Source organism: Anguilla anguilla, chromosome 5, assembly GCF_013347855.1.
Source record: "Anguilla anguilla isolate fAngAng1 chromosome 5, fAngAng1.pri, whole genome shotgun sequence".
In the NCBI taxonomy this organism is placed as follows: domain Eukaryota; kingdom Metazoa; phylum Chordata; class Actinopteri; order Anguilliformes; family Anguillidae; genus Anguilla; species Anguilla anguilla.
In genome coordinates this window covers 29,301,950-29,322,848 of record NC_049205.1, presented here as the reverse complement: position 1 = coordinate 29,322,848, position 20,899 = coordinate 29,301,950, and the positions used below count along the sequence as shown (strand labels likewise).

Sequence of the window (20,899 nt, the reverse complement as noted above, 5' to 3'; positions counted from 1 at the left end):
GGATGACATTACGAATCATTCCAGGATTTAAAAGTGTGCTTCTTTCCACAGTAGGTGTCTGAGACCGGGGATCCCCTGTGAGAGAGAGAGAGAGAGCGAGCGAGCGAGAGCGAGAGCGAGAGCGAGAGCGAGAGCCCGAGCCCGAGCCCGAGCCCGAGCCTGAGCACGCCGCAAGCCGAAAGCTGAAAAGTGAAATGTGTAATTTCATTTATTTTGTCTTTGTTGTTTTAGTTTATTGTTTTTGCCCCGATCCCGTGAGGGTGACAGGAGAAGGTTTTTTGTTTGTGTTTGACCGATTGCTCCTCTCTCTTACTCGAAATAAACACCGGAGAAATACAGAATTTCCCGGCATCTCCATGTGTCCAGCTTTTCTGTCCCTTCCAGGGTAGTCACGGCATGTGACAAATAATAATAATAATAATAATAATAATAATAGTAATAATAATTCATTGCATTTATGTTGTGCTTTTCTCACACTCAAAACACTTTACAGTGATGAGGGGGAAACTTGCCTTGACCACCCACCTGGGTGATGCACAGTCGCCAGTTTGTGCCAGAACGCACACTACATATCAGATGAGGTGGAAAGGGGGATAAGTCTTTTTGCAAAATAAATCAGGGGTTGATTAGATGGCAGATTTAGAGAGCCAGGATGGGAATTTAGCCAGGACACTAGGAAACCGCCCACTCTTTGCAATGAGTGTTATGGGGTCTTTAATGACCACATTGATTCAGGACCTTGATTTTATGTCCTATCCGAAAAACAGCATCTGCTACAGCACAGTGTCCCCATCACTGCACTGGGGACCAGAGGGAAGATCGCCCTCTGACCCACCATGAACTTAGTTTTCCCAGGTGGTCTCCCATTGAAATACTAACCAAACTTATACTTGCTTAGCTTCCGCCATTCTGAGCAGGGTGCAGGGTGGTATGGCACTACTACAACAACTAATAATAATAATAATAATGATAATAATAATAATAATAATAATAATAATAATTAATTAAATGTCTGGGCTCCATAGACATTTTGTTGCTGTTTTGGACACTGCAATCTGTGTCTTCATCCCAAAAGACAGCGAGCAAGCAAGAAAGAAAGAAAGAAATAAATAAATAAATAAATAAAAGACTTCATTGTACTGCAGCAAAAGAGTTTCTGGTATGATCCACTTTGCAGAATTTTCCAGAAGTATGAAAAATACTAATCAAAAGATCATGGGGCAGTGTGATGACACAAAATTACAACTGCATATTCATATTATCCGTTAGTCAGTGGAATGAGTAATTCAGTATGCAATGTTTTGTCACCCCCGACAATCATTTTTATTTTATTTTATGCTCTTTGCCAAGAATAGTAAACAGTATTGGCTTTCATCTTGAACTGGCCACAAAGTTTCCCTTAATACCTTTTTCCCTTACTGTTGCTGTGTTTTGTTTCTGTGTGTACTGGTGGTGTGGTGATTAAGAAGGATGATATGCTTGTAGTCCAGAGGTTACAGGCTCAATTTGCAGATAGGGAAATGTCCTTTTAGCCTTGAGTGAGGTAACTGAATTGCTTTCGTAAATATCCAGCTGAATCATGGGGTAATGTGTTATAAATGATACTGGCATTTGCCAAGATAATACTTAATGCAAGTTCTGAAATAACAGTACCCCAACTGTCCCCAAACAACACCTTCATAAACTGCCAAGTCTCATTGTAAGAAAAACACAATTTCCATAATACCACAGAAACATGAAGAAAAACAGGTCTCATTGCAGCAACTGTTCATGGAGGCAATAGCCAAAGCAGGTTTGTAAGACTTAGAGCTGAATGTGTGAGCTGATTATCTTTTCTGGGGCACAGTGGTTAATCCTTTTCCCTTGTTTTCAGGCCTAGGTAGATCAGCCTGAAGGTTATAACTGTTTCTTATTTTCTTATGAAGACAAAGATGGAACCAATCCCTTTCTACTTTTTCCTTTCCTCAAGCTCTTGTGCTCAATACATGTTGTTATTACCGGGGTTTTTGTGGCAGGATCATATAACTAGTTAGATGATGACCAGGTTTAGTAATCTCACTTACTTTTCATCTGCAGGCAAACAAACATAATCAGTCCAGGCTGTGCCATGACAGTGGCTAAACAAATTGGAGATGTTTTTTAATTGATAAAAATTTTACAACCATCAAACTCTCAAAATTTGCTTTTCAAATTTGTGTGAGTAATTCACACAAAATAATTTCAGGCTGTTAGCCTGGTTAGTACTTTATATGTGTGCTTAATATTTACTGCATGTATTTAAAAAACTCAAAACCTTTTCTGGCATGTTTTCATTTGTTTACACGAAACCTGTGAATGGCATGACTGTTGCTCAATTCTGCTATTTGGCAAAGCTCAGGAAGAACTTCAGCTAATTAAGGCTTTTAGATCCATTATCCACCGCAACACATACCCTGCACCATACATCCAAATTATCACAGATCAGAGACTTTCTTTATTACCAGATTGCAATTTAAAAGTCATTTCATGTGCTTTACGTATCAAAAAACGGTACTGCTCAGGACTTCAGAACAAAGTCTTTGGGGAGGACTGCTTTGTCTTTGTCAATTTTCTCTACCCAAGCACCTGGAAAGGGAATCATTGCATGCAAGTGAAACAGCAGCGGTGTTGGCAGAATATACATTTTGTAACCAGGTAACAAGCAAAGTGGTTTTTAAACAGCTTCTCTCCCTCAGCACAAATAAGAAGACTCTGGAGGAAATGAATTTACCTTTGTTTCTGGCTGAGTTCCAGAATTCTCTGGACATCCTTTTTGGGCACCCTCTCACCATTTTTCAGAGACTGTAAAAGAAAAGTGGAATATTTTATCTTCAGAGGACAGCTTGCTACCCAAAGCACAAAAACAAATACCGCATAACAGTGCAGGAAAAAAAGAACTCAAAAACTGCACCTGCACTCAACAAATAGGCCACTGAAGTACCTTCATTTATCATGAGGCAAAGACACGTCACCATTGATACCCTGTGGTCTCAGGGCAACGCATCCCAAGCATTTATTCCTGTGAGATGTCATCTGGCATTTGCACAAGGGAATTGACAGAATTGATGTTTCTTTGCCGTTTTTCTCTGAACAAACCAATCATTTTTTTCTTCCTATTACTTGGAACCCAATGGAATGTTACAGTTGCTAACCGATAAGAACAAAATGAAATCTAGCCGCAAGCTGCGAATCCGGGGTTCAAGCCAACGTGGACCGTTAGAAGGTGAAAGCCGCGAAGTGCAATAAGAACTAGTCAGAATCAGAGTAATTGTAATAGTCAAGTCCATTTATGCATACAAGGATACAATATGTTCATTCTAAATGAATGATTGAAAAGGTTTAACTGCACAACAAATTAACAGTCGCATAGGACCATCATCATCATGTCAGACAAGAACTATAAGAAATAGTCATCATATCATACAAGAACTAAACAAATAAATGACGGTTTGATTGTGTCTGCTTGAAAACTATTTAATGATAAGTATTGGGTTTGGGAACTGGGAGCCTTCAACACACTTATAATTATAATGGCTACATTTCTGTTTGTAATTGTTATTTATTTTACTGGTACACTCGAGGTGCCACATAATACCAGGATATACCCATATATACTCATTCTAGCTAAATCCAGTTCCAATTTACATTCTTGAATGGTCATTTTTAGATGTGAAGCACCTTTATGACCAGCAATGTCACTAACTCACTCAGTCAGTAACTCAGTCAGTAATTTAGTCAGTTAATTAATGGTTCTTGAGGCAAATTTGTAGAGTGAGGATAGATGGATGTCTGTAGCAAGTTTCGTGTAAATTGGATTCACGGCGTAGGAATTATGACCTTCATCAATTGAATAATAGTTGAATTAAAAAATATTGAAAATTAGGCAAAATACGATTGTACTAGGTGTTTGTTTCTGACTAATTTCTGTGATCACAATGTTTTGCGTTAGTGTTTTAAACATCAAGACATTTTATCACATTTCATCTGTCTCTGCTGATGTAAAATGTGATGAAATTAGGAGTTGGGCGTATCTACAGGCCAGAGTACAGGGCCTGTCGAAAGAAAGGGGCATGTCGAAAGCATGTTTCTATTTGCCAATAAGTCAGATGATTAAATACATCATCCAGTCAAAAGCACACTTCAAAGAAGTTGGCGTAATGACAGCGTTTGGGAATTAGGAAGTGCATCTCAGTTTCTATGGTCATTCACATAGCAATATGTGAATGGCCATAGAATATGACAGCGAGTATACATTCAAATAATGTTTGAAAACCCAATGTTGTGGTATTTATGTGTACTGTTGCGGTCTGCGATGCAAGTAGTGCAGTGCATCTTTTTTTTCTTCTATGATGTTTATATATATTGTGCAATATCTTAACCAGTTTTTTGTGACACGAAACAGTATGTTTCATCATATGTACGCTTGATATCGGTATTGGAAATTTTTGATGGATGCATGATGTGTGGCACATAAGTTGTCTAATGCTCTTAAATCAGATATTTTAAATGTGATTTCTCATACAGGCTGTGTCAACTGGGGTCTATATTCTGAAGAATTTCAAAATGAATACCAGGTCTTGGAATGTGGCACAATCTACAAAAACATTTCCAAAGGGCTCTGCGGCTATGGAAATAAGGGGGTGTTTTACGCATTTTAATCAACAATGGACAACGGTGAAAAAATTTTGAAAATCTTTCCACCTTCTGAATTGTGCCCCTAGGTTTATTCTATTTTACAGCAAGCTCTATCCAATTCTCTTTTCTTGTTTTTGGCATTAGATAGCACTGGCAATGGAGTAGGTTGTTTTTTTCTGCAGTTGTGGAAACTCTCAAAATTTGCATCAAGCTAGAGATAGTTCATTGAGCTATGTCAGGGGAACAGAGATTGTCATTCTTTGAGAAACTCACAAACTCCAGTTGTTACTCAAAATATTGCAGTTTAGTAAGCCTCTAGTGCCAAAAAGCTAATTTCCCCATTGAAGCCCATTCAAACCAAAGAATTTACCCTGGCCAAATTCAATTATTTTGGCCAATACTTTTAAACTCTAAAATTTCTTTACACCACACTACAATTACTATCCAGTCACCTTTTTTTTCTTTTTTGCTGAGCCCCACACTAGAAGATATATGATTTATTTAATTCCAATTTGGCCTGCATAGTTTTACATCACTGTGCATGCACCTGCTTACACAGGCACACCCACACATGAATGAGTACAAAGCTATGACTAACTCATCGATTTACTTGTGACTTCACTGAACAGGGTTGAACTGCGAGAGTTGCGTACACAGAACCAATGTTTCAGAATACATTGGGTATGAAACATTGATCTCAGATTACATGAATTCACCATCATTATTGTTTTGATTACATTATTACCATTAATATTACTAATAATAATGTTACTTGCCATAATGTTCTTGTGTCTATTGTTCATGGTGATGAATCATGACTAATAAATAAATAAATAATAAAGCTGTCGTATGTTATTTTGATATTGCTACTAATAGCCTGCTGTTATTTGAAATATTTTTAATTGTAACTTCTGTCTTTGCATGAAGATGGTGCAGATGATGATGAAGAGTAAGTAATCACATATGAAAAATAAATAGGCCATGAACATAAATAAATAATGAGAACAGCCTAATAAATTTAATTTGCTCTTAAATTAGTTTTGAGATGATGCTATGTTGCTGATTAAGGTGAGGAGATGATTGAATACTGCTACTCTCATTGAAGTTCTTTTCATGCTAAAGGTCCAGTTAATAGCAGATAGTGACAATGGCATCACATTTTGCTTTTAACTGAAGGCTACCATTACCTGCTTTTCAAAGGATACAAATGTTAATTTTTTTTCCTGTGAATTTGCCATCTCAGCATGTAGTTCATGATTAAAAAAAACACACTGACATGAAGCATAATTGACCATGACAGTTTGGAGTGATCAGCACTAGGCAATGACATCTTCTTGAATAATTTCCACCTTGTACTGCTTAGGTTATCGTAGTACCAGAGTTCACATTTTTACATTAGGCTACAATCAAATTACCAACTACATTCCTATTTATTTTGGAAGTCACTTGTCTCTCTCCTTAAATGCAGCAGCCAGCTAGCTTGCTACCTACAATAACACAAAATGACTGACAGCGCACAACACGTTTTGATTGTTGGATTTCAATCAGTCAATAGTTGTGGCTAGGCTGCTAGCTATAATTACTTATGTTACAGACCTACAGACATACAGTACAGTAATGGGGCAAACACTTGTGTGGATAGGTCTGTAATAGTCTATATTCAATAAATATGGCTAAATACTAAAATACAGATAAAAATATTTATTCATCCCCCCTTTCTGCAATGTAAATGGCTGTATATTTTTTGATCTGCTTGTAAATATGAATGTTATATGCTACTAGGAAAATTTCCCCATGGGGAAAACAAAGTTTGAATTAGCTTCCCAAAAAGGTAAACACAGGTGTAAACATTTGCCATCTTTCACACAAAACCAAGATGATGACCACTAAGTTTTACAATGTCCTTTTGGCCAATTTCAAGATAAGATATTGTTATTGACAGATGGAGCTAAATGTGCAATGGGGAAATTATTGATAATGGTGCTAGAGCATTTGTGATTATGTAATTGGCAGGAAAATGAAGAAGAAGGGGAAAAAAACAAAATAACCCAAGGCTTTATTATGTGGGTTTTATTATTGGTTTGGTTTCTGTCCCTTGTCTTTTTCTAGTCCAGGTTTCAGCTTAAAATGAGGCTCAAAGATGTGTGCACATCAGACCTGGGTCCAATACAAATACATATTTAGGGGTCCAAGCAGCGAAGCTGGTGGAACCCTATTGTATCTGTTAGGATTATTATTATTATTATTATTATTATTATTCTTATTATATTTCTCCGCTAAAAAGTTTGAGGCTCAGCAACCATAAGTCCTAGAGCAACCAAATTTGGCAGGTGGGTTCCTATGGCCCCCCACTACTCAGGCACTAAAAATCACCTATGTCGGCCAGATGGTGGCGCTATAATAAAGGGTCATGTTTAAAAGGTCATAACTCCCACACCGTAAGTCAGATCAACACAAAACCTCATCGACCGATGCATCTGAATGTGCTCTACAACTTTGCCATTGGGAGCACCTATGTCCGCCATTTGGACTTTTTTATTAGTTGGGGTGCGGAAGAGCTGGAGCTCCAAATCTAAACGGTTACGACATCTAGTAAACTTCTTTACGGCAAGCGACATCCATGGCGACGCAAGTAATCCGCACTCGTAAACCGTAAAGTCTAGTTTTTATCAGTCAGAGGACGGTCTGAACGTCGGGGAAGGAATGGAAGACAGTGCCACCCAGAGTGTGTGCTACGATACCAGTTTGTAAGTTTGATAGTAAAAGCGTTTTGAGAGGATGAATTACTGAACTACTTTTCTTTGGCATGGATCCATTTGAAGACAGTATCGGGTGAGTTTGTTAAGTCTTTAAATCTGTCATTATGGTGAGAAATAGCTAAACCATTTTATTGGTAGGTTTTGAGTTTCTGTGCAAACGTGCGAAAACACGCTGGTATAGTAAAACAATGATGGCAATACATGTATAGTCCCCTTCGTTCCGTTGCTACCATAACATAACACACTATCTTGTGTCTACAGCTGCAGTTTCTCACTGCAATTTCAAATATTGAATATAAACAAAAGACGCAATTTATGCTGTAAATCGTATTCTCTATTTAATCTCTAAATTGACTGTAAGCTTAGGGTTGTAACTAGGTAGTTGTTTCGTAGGTGACTTAACTCGTCTTAACGATTGCTTGTATTTTTGCATAGACTGCATTGTTGCTGTTCTCGTTTGTGTTAGTGTTAATCAGTTTAACCTACAGGGTCCAAGTTGAACTATGCGGTTGTTCCCTGCACTTAGAACGGTAGGCTACTGCCCTCTAGGGTTTTGTTCCTGGTTATGGTTATACATTTTGTTGTACGTCGCTCTGGATAAGAGCGTCTGCCAAATGCCTGTAATGTAATGTAATGCAATATTCTGTAGCAACAAGATAAACCCGACATTAGCCCTAAAATATGCCAATACAGCAGTGAAAACGCTGCTCACTGAATAACGAAATAAACGAGACAATTTTTTTTTTTAATTATACCATGTCATTCTACAGTCAATATCTGGGACTAAACATTGAATAAATATACAATCTTACCATTGGTTTTACGCGTAGAGATGTCCCTTTTGCGAATGAGTGGTCATATATTGTCTTGGACAATCTGTTTGTGAAATATACGCGGATTTTTGATCACTGGGTAGGCTACGTTCAAAAATAGCTGTGCGTAATACCACACCTGTTGCTTACGGCGTTGTCGCCCTTTTTAGGGCAATTTTGTCAGGATCTGGGGTAGGACTCAATCGCAGACAAAAGATCCAGTGAAAAAGTGGCGATTTATTAATACCAAACAGGGCGTCAGGAACAATAACAGTCTCATGGTCGCTAAACAGGCACAGGTAAAAAAATCCGAGAATCCAAATCCAACAAGGCAAAGGTACAGAAACGGAGCAGGAAAAAATCAGGTCGAGGGCACAGGCAAGAGTCAAAAAACCGGAAGCTAAGCAACAGAGCAGGCAGGCTAGAGGCGTAGTCAACAAACAGGCAAGGAATCAAAACCAGGAAATACGGAGATACAGGGCAAAACGCTCGAACGGCAACTGAGAGAAAACAGAGGCACGATCTGGCACAGGCTAATGGGCTAACAGAAATATATAGCAACAGAAACTGAGTGGAAGATGAGTAGCAGGTGGAGATGGCTGCCGAGGCTTGATTGAATGATGAGGCAAACAGGCAGGACTGGGGCGGAGCGTGGGCGGGAACCAGGAACCTAGGGAAAAAACCAAAGCACGCCCCATGCACTCGCACACACACACACAAAAAGCAAGCACGCAAAAATAAAATAAAAATAAACGGATTAAAAAAAATGAAATAAACAAAACAATAAATAAAGAAACAGGAACACAACGGAGACTCAGGCAGACCTCCTGACAAATTTGGCTTGATTGACAATTCATTTATTCAGTAGGTGAGAGTATAAGCTTTCTAACGATGTATAACATGTCTGATTTTGCTTTTGGAATAGCATTTTATAGGTCCGCGTAACCAAAATTTTTCTTATCTGCCAATGTCTAAATAAATAAAACGGTAGGCTACTTTGCGCGCAGCACGCGAGTTGATATTACGTCTTTTTTTTTTCGTTTTTTCTCAATGTCGTCTTTATTATTTGAAATGCGTATTTATGTGTTGTTATTATATCTGTCTCTGAGGCGCTCTGAAATGTGCATTCTCTGCTAAGCTGAGCAATGGATTGGAATATGTGTCTGACGTAGTGTTGCACGGTATACCAAAACTTCAGCACTTTCTCGGTACTTAAAAAAAAAAAAGAAAAAAAAAAAAAAAGGAAACGGTTCGGTATTAGAATATTCCGACGTTCAGTAGTTTTGAGTCAAATGTAAAAGCCAGGGAAAATTGTCTCCCGCATTACTGATTGAGAGGATGAAAAGTGTAATTTGTCAGAATCTTCGCTAGAAGGCAGTAGCAACTAAGGTTGCCAAGTGAGGTGACTTGCGCTTGTGCACTCAGCTCCTTGATACAGCGCAAGCTTTGACTCAGTTCACTTCAGTAGCAATAGGTGTTCCAATTTGGAAATATTTAATTATAGATAGATGCTGTATTGTTATTAAAATATGCTGTTTTTAAATCTATTTAAAGGTGAAAGACCTGTTTTAAAGATTATTTAGTTTACAACTGTTTAATTTTTGAAATATATTTCACATATTTTTCTATTGTTCAGTGTTGTAACACTATAGGCCTATGCATATTAATATGTTGAAGAGGCTTCAACTTAAAGGTTGTTAATGAACCAGGTTGCTTATAAACCATGAATTCGAAAATGAGGTCAACCCTTGTGGACATTACGTTTCTGATCTATTAAGGTAATTTCAGTATCGTTAGGTACCGAGTATCGAATTAGCATCATTTAAGTTTCAAGTATCATTTCAATATTGAGTATCGTGATACTACACCTGGTATCAGTATCAAGGTCAAGATTTTGGTATCCTGACAACACTAGTGTGATGCCTTTTAGTTGCGGCGCAGAAACACTGCAGCTGTGCATACACGCCAGGCCATCTAAGCGTTACGACATGCCATCTAAGTGTTACAACATAGTAAAGGCCTTTACAGGAAGCGGCCAGGACACATCCAGGGCGACGCAACTAAGTCATTCGACAGCGTCTCTTCGCACAAAATTGGCCATAAGTCATCAATATTTTATACAATCATCATAATATTCAGTAGATATGCTGGGTGCAGGCATATGATCATGAGGACAAAGCCATTTTAAAATCGCTCCATAGGGGGCGAGATGGTGCCAATGCTTGGACCCCTCCCAACGCCGCTTGCGGCTTTAATTGTATTTGTATTTGAAAATGTAGTTAAATACATATTTGAAATATTTTCAAATACATTTACAAATGAAATGCTTTGTATTTGATGGGATGGTATTCCATTCCTCAACCAGGATTTGTCACAGGTCAGCCAACGTGGTTGAATGGAATGGCCTGCCAACAGCCCAGACCTCAACCCAATTGAACACTTGCGGATCAGCTCGGGCGTGCTGTACGTGCTAGAGTGACCAACGCAACCACGGCTGACCTGCGACAAATCCTGGTTGAGGAATGGAATGCCATCCCACAGCAACGCGTGATCAGGCTGGTGACCAGCATGAGGAGGAGGTGCCAGGCTGTTGTGGCTGCGTATGATTCTTCCACCCGCTACTGAGGCTCCTGACTGTTTGTTCAATGAATAAAGCGTAAAATTAACAATATGTCTTGTTTGTACCTTGTTACTGATAGAAAGTTCAATCATCCAATCCCCCAAACAACTCAAAACAATAGAGTCAATACCAACAGAAGAATACACTGTTTGACATTGGCAGGAAAATTTGGCACATTGGAACCCCACCCACATAATCAGCTGTGCTGCTCATCCCACAAATGCATGATCCTTACAAATGGGACATCATTGTAAAGGGAAACGAACAGGCTTTCCAATGATATAAGATGCAATGCTAATAATACAGGAACAACAGAGATATGATCGACCAAACACAAATTTCCAAACTTTTTTTGAGGAGTTTATAAATTATTTAATGGAAAACTAAATACTTTCCCAAATAATATTTAAAAAATACATTCCTTTAAATAAATACTAAATAAATTTCTGAGAAACCAAATACTTTAGTATTTAGAGCCTTTGAAAAATACATTACATTAATTTTTTCTGTGATAGACAACAGAAATGACTGAGCCAGCAACAATGCAGCTTCATACTGAAGGGGGTATCCCAGAGTTCTTTGTACAATCTTTGTGAGTGGCGCTCAATGTGATGTCAGCGAGTTATAATACTGAGTGCACTCCAGGGGAGCTACTCGGGGCTAGGGGTTGAATTTGGATTATGGGCAAGGGTAGCCTACTACGCTGGCAATTTTAAACAACACATGTGCTGCCTCTAACTGACAGTAGCCTAAATGCCCGTACATGTCTTTGCATAGATGGGATGGCACTCAGACTTCTTCATAAGCTACTTGCCAGTTTATTTGTATCCATGCAATCTTTTTTAAAGTTAGTGGCCTTTTACTGTATTTCCTTTTTTCTATTGTCAGAGTGTTCAAAAGCCATATATAGTTCCCTCTTTTACATTTTGTAAGGTCAGACACTGATAAAATAGAATTCAATTGTGCGTATTCACTACCAATTAAGCCCTTTGCGCACATGCAAAATCTGGCCAGTACGTTTAGGGGGCACCCTATTTAAAGCTTTATAACTCCAGATGTGAGCATCACAGAGACTTTTAAAGTCTAGATTAGTTTATACCCAGTGTCTCCAAATCTATCCAAAATGTCTAAATTATACATTGCAGTAAATCACAAAGTAATCATGTATTTCAGTACAGATCAACTGTTTTGACTCAAGAAACTTGCTGTTGCATCATTTTCAAGTGGAAGTTTCAAGCTTTCTGTCTGTACAGTGGCCTAATATCTATGGGTATATCCAAAATCTCTCCAAAAATGAAGAAAATGTTTTTTGTCTATTATAAAGCATATAAATGTGCCCCTTATGAAGCTTTAAGATGAAACATTGATGTCAGATTTAAAAATGCAAAAAATGCAAAAACATTGTCACACAATGTGGTGCAGTACCTAAATGTGTAATAACTCTTGTATGATTTTTCTGTACTCTACAGTATGTAATGTTTTCTTGTATGGGGATGGGATGATATGAAAACAATATTCAACCATCCAGCACGTTTTGGCGATGTTCCAGCTTTCACATCATATCCAGTGCATAAAACACAAACACTACTGAACTACTAACGAATGCTTATGTTACAATGAGAAACATTCTCATAATAAAATACCACTAACTTATTGAAAAACACTCAGTTTCAAAAATAACATATAACCAAAATATTTTTAGCAGTAATTCTTACATAGCGATGATGAAATGTTATCCATGTTCAGTAGATAGAGACAGAGAATCATTGCTGTCGTTCTCCTCTTCTGACTCACTCCATAAAACTATGTCAGCTAGGTCTATCAGCTATCATATGGCTCAAAAGTCCTCAGTAATAATAATATTTTCCAATAAATGACGAGAATAATCTATAACGTTTCACCGGATGCAATGTCTTTTACCGCTACCACAGAGTAAATGCATAAGGCGGGGATGATGAGAGAAAACTTGTGGTTATGCAGGGCTATAAACGCTATTCAGTACAATTAGACATGTTATACATTGTTAGAAAGCATACTGTCACCTACTGAATAAATGAATTGTCAATCAAACCAGATTGTATTAAAAAGGGCAACGACACCGTAAAAAGGGCGACAACACCGTAAACAACACGTGTGGTATTACGCACAGCCATTTTGGAACGTACCCAGGTGTCACAAATGCACGTATATATTTCACAAATGGACTGTCCAAGATAATATATGACCACTCAGTCTCAAAAGGGAAATCCCTATGCGTAATACCATTAGTAAGATTATATATTTACTCCATATTTAGTCCCAGATATTGACAGTAGAATGACATGGTATAATTTTAGAAAAAAAATTGTCTTATTTATTTTGTTATTCAGTGAGAAGAGTTTTCCCTGCTGTATTGGGATATCTTAGGGCTATTGTTGGGTTTATCTTGTTGCTATGATGGAAAACAAATTTTTAGTGGTAAAAGAATATTTTATGAATGTCCAGTAGACAATATTGTTCAGTGTGTCATGGGCGGTGGGTGTAGTTGTAGATGAGACGGCAGGGAGAGGGGGCTTGTTAAATGAATAACTGGCGCAACAATGGTGGCACTGCAAAACTCCGTATTCAGTGTAGTTTTTGTGTATCATGTACTAATAAAACTAGAACGCTGAGTTTGTGTTTTCATTCATAGTTTGGTTGCAGGAGCAATGAATTGAGCAACCTAGGCACGTCGGCGTGCAAACCACTCAGGGGCTTACGTGAAGGGGCTAAGAATGGAAATCGGTACAATTGGACTGGGGCCGTCAGCAGCCACTTGACGTGGCCTCATCAAAATACTATCCTCTAATTAGACAAAATGCTCAACTTTCAGAACATAGCCAGTGCTTTTCAAATCTTTAAAAAGCTTGGTGCAACTGCACATTGCACCACTGGCCTTATGTTGTGAAAGTATTTTTAAATAATTCAATTAAATGAAATACGTTGTATTTGAAAATTCAGTATTTTAAACCTTTTTTTAAAGACATATTTGAAAGTAATTGCAAATACATGCAAATGCTCCTTAAATGTATTTTTTAATGTACCTTTTTATTTTAATGCAGTTTAAATACTAAATGCTGAATCTCAATAATTTATAACTTATAATTTTAAATATGTATTTGACCCATTTGTCTGGTACATATGTATGGATTAAAACATATTTTCTGATTATTATTATTATTATTAGTTTGGCTAGTTTTTAGGTTTTTTTGCTGGTTTTTTTATTTTTGAAGGGAGGGGGCTATACATGCAAACATGAAAGACACAACAAGAAAAAAAGCAAAAGATAGCATCTGGATTGAGATCTTATTAATCTCTTCTGATGCAGCCAGAGAGTAAGATATTAATAACTATAATAATCCATGGGCTAGAAATGATATGTCTCCTTAGCACATAGTGCAATTATCTTGAGTGCAGAAGAAGGCTTTTTGTGCATGCCAGATAAGACCCAGACAAAATAGTGGGAAAAAGCTGCCACACAGGAAGTCTTAATTACATTGATTATGTGTGTAATGTAAATAGATAAAAATTGAGTCGTTAAACTGTACTATTCTATGGGTCCTCATGAATCATAAACCCCTTTCTCTACCTTAATTTTTTTGTGTGACACAAAAAAGTATCATCTACAAATGAAGCTGGATTTGTATGACACACCATTTATTTGTAAAAGTAAATGTCTAACAACTTGACTTGGCCCTGGAGGATGTTTTTGAGTTTTGTTTCACTTGATTTAACTCCAGCTAACTGTTAAACCAGTGATCAAATAAACTCAGCCGTCTGGAGTTTGGAGTGGGTTTAAGGTTCATGGTGGTGCAAACTGCTTTTTATATTTCTCTAGAACTTGAGTTAGGAAATCAGAACTTTAGTAAAGCTTCAATTCAACCATGAAACAACAATCCAAGGCCAGGTCATGACAGCAGAGGCTCTAAGAGGACAGCTGGCAGCCAGGTTCCCCTGGGTGCCCACCTCTGTAAACAGTACTGCTGCTGCCAAGGCCTTAAGGATTGCCAGTTGAAGTGTCATTTTGATAAACTGACCTCCCTCCAAGGGCCAACACATTAAAAAAGCACACACAACAAAAAATAAATCACTTTCAAAAGGCACATCTGTTTAATACATAATTGATTACACAACAAGGTTAATGTGATTTCACAACAAATTTGTTCCCCCATGAGTCACGTCCCTGGGCACGAATGGGACAGAAGCCTGGCAGGAGTTCTAGGGGAGATTGTCACCATAGATTAAAGGGCCAGGGGAGTCATCCTCACCTCCCCCTCCCAAAAGACAGGCACAGCTGGCTGCTGGCTCCAATCACAAAGCTGGCAATTTTGCATCATAATTTAACATGCATTATGGCAACACACATCACTTTTATTAAGACAGCATTAGTGTGGCAACTCACACATTTCAGTGAGAAAACAAAAGCAAAAAAAAAAAATTATAAATTACTGAAACTAATCACTTTTATTTGCTTTTGAGCACACTTGTCAATATAACAAATATACGAATTCAGTTAGGTCAGCATTTGATATTTCTTTTGTGTCATGTACGATTTCTCTACACTTGCTTTCAATTTATGAACGCACAGTTCTGCAGTTTTTGATGTTATTTCTATGACTCATTCAATTAGTGATGAAATAGTTCTTAAAAATACATGTTTGGAAAAGAAATTTAATGAATTACAATGTTGAACAAAACCAAACAGCACTATATTGCTAAATCTCTAAGCAGCCTTCAAAAGATTTTGTGCAGTTACATTAAAATTATTCTACCTTTCTTACCCCTTTAGTTTGGTGTTACAATACGTCCTGGAAAGTTTTTTTGAGAAATTGGATCATTGAGAACTATCCATTTGGCTACACAACAGTTTGTTTAAAATTAATAGACCGATTACATTTCAGATGCGGATTCTGAAAGCGTGGTTCATCTCTGTCTTATAAAATGTGTACTTTCATGTAAAACTGGCATATGGGCTACAATAAAACGGTTTGCTTATCTCCTTTTCAAATACCCCTTAATATGGGTGGAATTTAGAATCATCATTAGATTCTTCCATAAGCCTTCAACAGGAAGATCATTGCTACACTAACAAAAGCAACACAACAAACAGAACACTGATGATGCTATTAAAGACAAGAAATTACAAAATTATAGATTAGAAAAATGAGAATTACACATCATGCACTGTATGTTGCAACTCAAACACATCACTGCACTTGCAATATCATTGAATAATTCTAGCTCAAAGTGTTCTCTAAAGTGGTCATTAAAGTGAAATGTGTAGACTATTCTCTGCAAACATTGCAAGGTAAGCATTCAGCAACTAGTATCTAATCTGTGTTTAGAGCAAGAGACTAATTGGAATCATGGTTGTGAGTCCTGGGAGAAATGCTTCTGTTGTATCCTGAAGTAACATGAATTTATTATGGGGGTCTGTTCAAGGTATCCAGGGATGTGCCATGAAAACACATACACCCTCACACAGAACTTTCTTGCCCATGGGTCATAGGCCCTTCTGCAACAGAGATCCTTACACACTATACCTTGGGCTTTGTAGTTACTGTTCCAAAATGTGTAGTAGGTAAGCATGCACTGAAAACCCTTTGGAGAATTGAACATCACAGCGCAGATTGTAGCATTATTTATTAAAACTTGTCCCCAGAAGCCCCTGCTGCTGTACCATTGGTGATGCTTCCCAAAAAGAGAGCGGTGATCAAGCAATTGTACAAATGGTACGTACCCACCAGTATACTTATCAGTGTACAAATACGTAGAATACTTTACCTGACTTGTCTATTCATTGGTTACCATAGTATCAAGTCTAATTTAGTATGCTGAGTGAGGTGCAAGTCTACACAAATCCATTCTAGAGCTCATTATTGTGAGAACTAAATCCATTGTATAGTTCCCATCCAGCCTGATTGCTACTGCAGGTTGACACAGGTATGACATAAAATGGAGATTCTAGATGCAGCTAGCTATTACATGAATTAACTAATAAAATTAATGTTAAAGTCAATTGATTCTGTTTTATTGGGGGAAGATGTAGCTTTGCTAATATGTTAGACTATGTTACTTAACTGTATCAGGTAGCAAGAAAACTAGATACCAAGCTGAAATCGTTACTATTTACTGTTTTTTAAGTATTCAGCTATCTCAAATGTTGCAGGACATTTCCATAACTACAGGAGAAATCAGATGTGAGGGCTATTGGTTATCTGAAACATGTTGCAATGTTTTGTTTTACTTGCAGACCTATGGGTGTTAAGTCTTAAATCTGCTGGAAAATTCCCAGATCTAAATCATAGGAGAAACATTTCATGATGATCAACATATTTCTGTAGCAAATTAATACATCTCAATTTGAATAACTCCACTCTGTCAAGTCTTCACCTGGTAATGTGTCTCCCAAATTCATTGTGCAAAGATGAAGAAAATAGTGAATTGTAAAGCTTCCAATATTTCAATTCTTAAAAGGAGATTCCCATCATGTTTGAGTGCAGGCTTTACTGACAAAATAATGTTTATAATTAGAGTTCCCTTATGATTAAACCTACTGGGTATGCTTAGTTTGACTGCATCCCAAACACACTGGAAGCTGAGCCTGGTCTGTTTAATTATTTGATATCCTCCCCCCATGCCTAATGACTGTGTAACACTACAAGTCAGAAAGTGTCCTCCCTACATAAGGGTGTAATTCTGTGGTGACCCAGAGAAGCATGGACAACTAAAGCCCACCCAACAACCTTCTGTTAGAGAACCAATTATCAAACATATTTTCTGCACAGATATCCAATACTAGACTATACACACTGTCTAGTAAATATCATCACAGCACAATGCCGTAAGGTGGCTTGTTGGCTTGTCTGTGTGCCGCTTGTGTCCTGTGTGAGGCAATAAAGAGGGCTGCCTCCCTTAACACAGACTGTGTCCCCATGGTTTCTCTGTCTTCTGAAGTTTGTGCTTTTTAGTAGATGCCATCCAGGCACTCCAGTCTGGTAGGCAGTGTCTGTGTAAGTGCCTAAAGTCCACTTTCTGCTCAAGAAGTTATTGTGACTGTACCTTACAGATGAAGCCAAATGAAATGTCTGCCACATTATTTAGGTTCTTCAAATTACCGCAGGCAAACCTGCCGATTCACCAGGGATGCCACTCTTAACTCTGGTCATTGGGAAAAAAATTCAACCAATGATCTGAAGTGGTCAACAACAACAACAACAACAACACCAGGAGGTGCAAGGAGATACAGTGCCCTTGTCAGCAGTCTTTGAAATAGGCCTACAGGCTGTTTAAATGGTCATTTTAATCAAAAAATTGATGACTGTTAACGGAGCTAAGAACTAAGAACAACTAATTACCTAAAACAACTAATTAGGACGCCTAATTACTAATATGGTACACGCATCATGGCTGCAGATGTCACAAATAGGCCTATAAAAACTCAGTTGACGATTCCTTTTAGAATTTGACTGTTGGATGTTGTAGCCTACAGTTTTTATTTGTACATTGCAGGTACAATTCATTCTGGCGGGAATTGCTGACAAACATTTGTGACAGGACACTAAGATCTTAAATCTTAGCTCCTTTGTGCATATGTGCATATCCTAAAATTTCAACATAGTTCCATGAATGTAACCTACCTGCAGGGCTACTGCATGCATTGGATTCAGCTGAGAAGGATTGCATGTTTTTGGAAACTGTTGACATATCACAAATTAAGCCATAAACAATTTGACCACTAAATGCCGTACAGTGGCCTATGTATTTACCGTATTACTGTAGGAATAGATAAATCCAGAGTGCATCTGTATTTGCATTCCCGATAATCAACCAGTGTGAGTTCACATTCCGTTATTGCATTTTTTTTCCCCATCCACACAAGACTGTTTCAGATACTGTAGCATAGACCTACAACTGGGAACATTTTTAATACGACAGAGATGAATAGCAAATAGACTTATTTTTTGTTTTCCTAAAAAGTGGTGTGGAAGAGGGGAAGGAGCGATCCATGCAGGAAACTGAACACGAGTCCACTATTACCTCATGTTAAAGCCAAAAAGCATGCAACTACTATACTTCTTGGCAGACTCAAATTCTTATTCTTTTTGGGTAAAACTAACAAATAAGTAACTAAATAGAATAGGGATATCATGGAGATGCAATGGCACCCCCAGGCGCCCCTGGTCATGAGTTTGAATTTATCACTGCACAGTTTATTTGCCCAAAATTTTGGTAATTGTGTAAAGGCCTTAACAATTTTAAGTTGTTTTCAAGGAAATTTACAGCTCCATCAGACATGGATAGCGCAAACGCTCGCACCCAATTCTCATTGCTGTGCAGAAAAAACAAATAAACAAATAATCAAATGTTATAATTATTAAGCATATATATATATATATATATATGTATATATATATATATATTCAGTGAGTAAACAAGATGAGTGAAAACCCATTTTATTAATGCAATAAGATTAGTTTAGGTGACAAAAAAGTCCTGACAAACTTAATTTACCCGTTTCCTATTACAATATAAGTTTCTTTATTTTAGTAAAATACATTAAATGCAATATACCTGCCTATGTTAGATCCCTTGGACAGGTAGTGAATTTCAAGCAAATATTCAGCCATGAAGGCCGAGGAGTTTTTTCAAATCTGCTCAGGGATAAAGTTTCTGTGAGGCACACAGATCAGGTAAGGGTATAAAAATGTCAAATTCACAGACTATCAATTTGTGCATGGCCATGTCATTACGAAGTGGGTAGGTATATTGTGCTCCCAGGAAACTGCCTAGATTTTCTGTCTCACAAATCTGAGCAAGGACAAAACCTGGTAAGGGAAACCACTATGAGGCCAAACTAAGACCATTGTGAGGATGCCTCTTGATTCTCAATGCACAGCATCCCCTCATCAATAGCAGGTTTACCACCCCCAGGGTGCCCTAACCACAAATACTCTTAAAATGTCCTTGGATGTGAGAGAGAAAAGGGAAAGTGTAGGGGGCTTTTCTTCTGAGTCATAGAAGAGCACCATCACGACTTCTCTCTAACTCATTTGAAGTATAGGTGGAAGTGTTTAGAGATGTAAAAAAAAGATCTTTTTGGAGACAGCAGTAAGGTATAGCTCGCTGTTATGGTTCAAACCCTCCCTGTTTTTACAGATCTCTCAAAGTATGTGCTTGTATTTTAATCTCAAAAGATGTCAAATTATATATTTATAGTAATTTTCAAGACAGGATAATATGTTCTCAGAAATATTTTATGCTATCCCTCATGCTTCCATGCACATAAAAAAGATAAGCACTGGCTTGCACTTGAGGGTTTTGATGTGGTTTTTTACAAAACTGTATTTGTGCATGAAAATAGCAACACTTGCATTTCAAATCAAAGTTTAAGCATGAGAGACAGAATGAGTGTGTGCATTCTGTGTGCTCATCCATTTGGCCATGCACTTCGCCCTCTAGCTCTTGCTTCTTCAGTGGGAGAAGGTACCTGAACTCGGCTCAAAATCAAACATCCGAACTCGGTGGCACATACAAAAACGTGTATATCTGTACTCATTGTGGGTTCAAAGTGTTCGTTTAATGACACTCCACACCAGTGGAAAGTGGATCGTGCCCTGTGGATGTGGGCACTGTCATCCTGGAACAGACCACTCCCATCAGGATAAAAAGTTTTAAAGGTAAATAAATAAATATTTTACATTTAATAGGACTTGTCATGGTTCTGTGTTTTCCTGTCTGTGTTTCCCTTGTTGGGCCGCCAGATGGTGGCACTTCTGTTTTGTGTCTTGCTCCCCCCTGTTAATTGTATGATTGTTTTCAATTATCTCGTTATTCCATCATTGTTCCCACCTGTGTCTTGTGATCCCCTCTTCTGGTTTGATTGTTTTTTGAGTTCACCTGTGTCTTGTTACCCCCTGTCTATTTAAGTTCTTTGTCCCCTTGACTCAGGTGCTGGTTCCTTGTGTTTGTTCCTGACTTGTGTTTGTTGGACTTACATGTATCTGCCTGCCTGTGTTTTTGACCTGCTTGTGTTT

General features: G+C 37.9%; 1 protein-coding gene across 1 annotated transcript in view; it reads right to left on the bottom strand.

Moving 5' to 3' along the window:
* Positions 1-20,899, bottom strand: part of LOC118227846 (leucine zipper protein 2-like) — a 190,872-nt gene that overhangs the window by 21,196 nt on the left and 148,777 nt on the right. Inside the window, exon 3 of the mRNA XM_035418810.1 lies at positions 2,750-2,820. Within this exon, the coding sequence (XP_035274701.1) occupies positions 2,750-2,820 (71 nt within the window). The remainder of the gene's footprint in view (positions 1-2,749; positions 2,821-20,899) is intronic.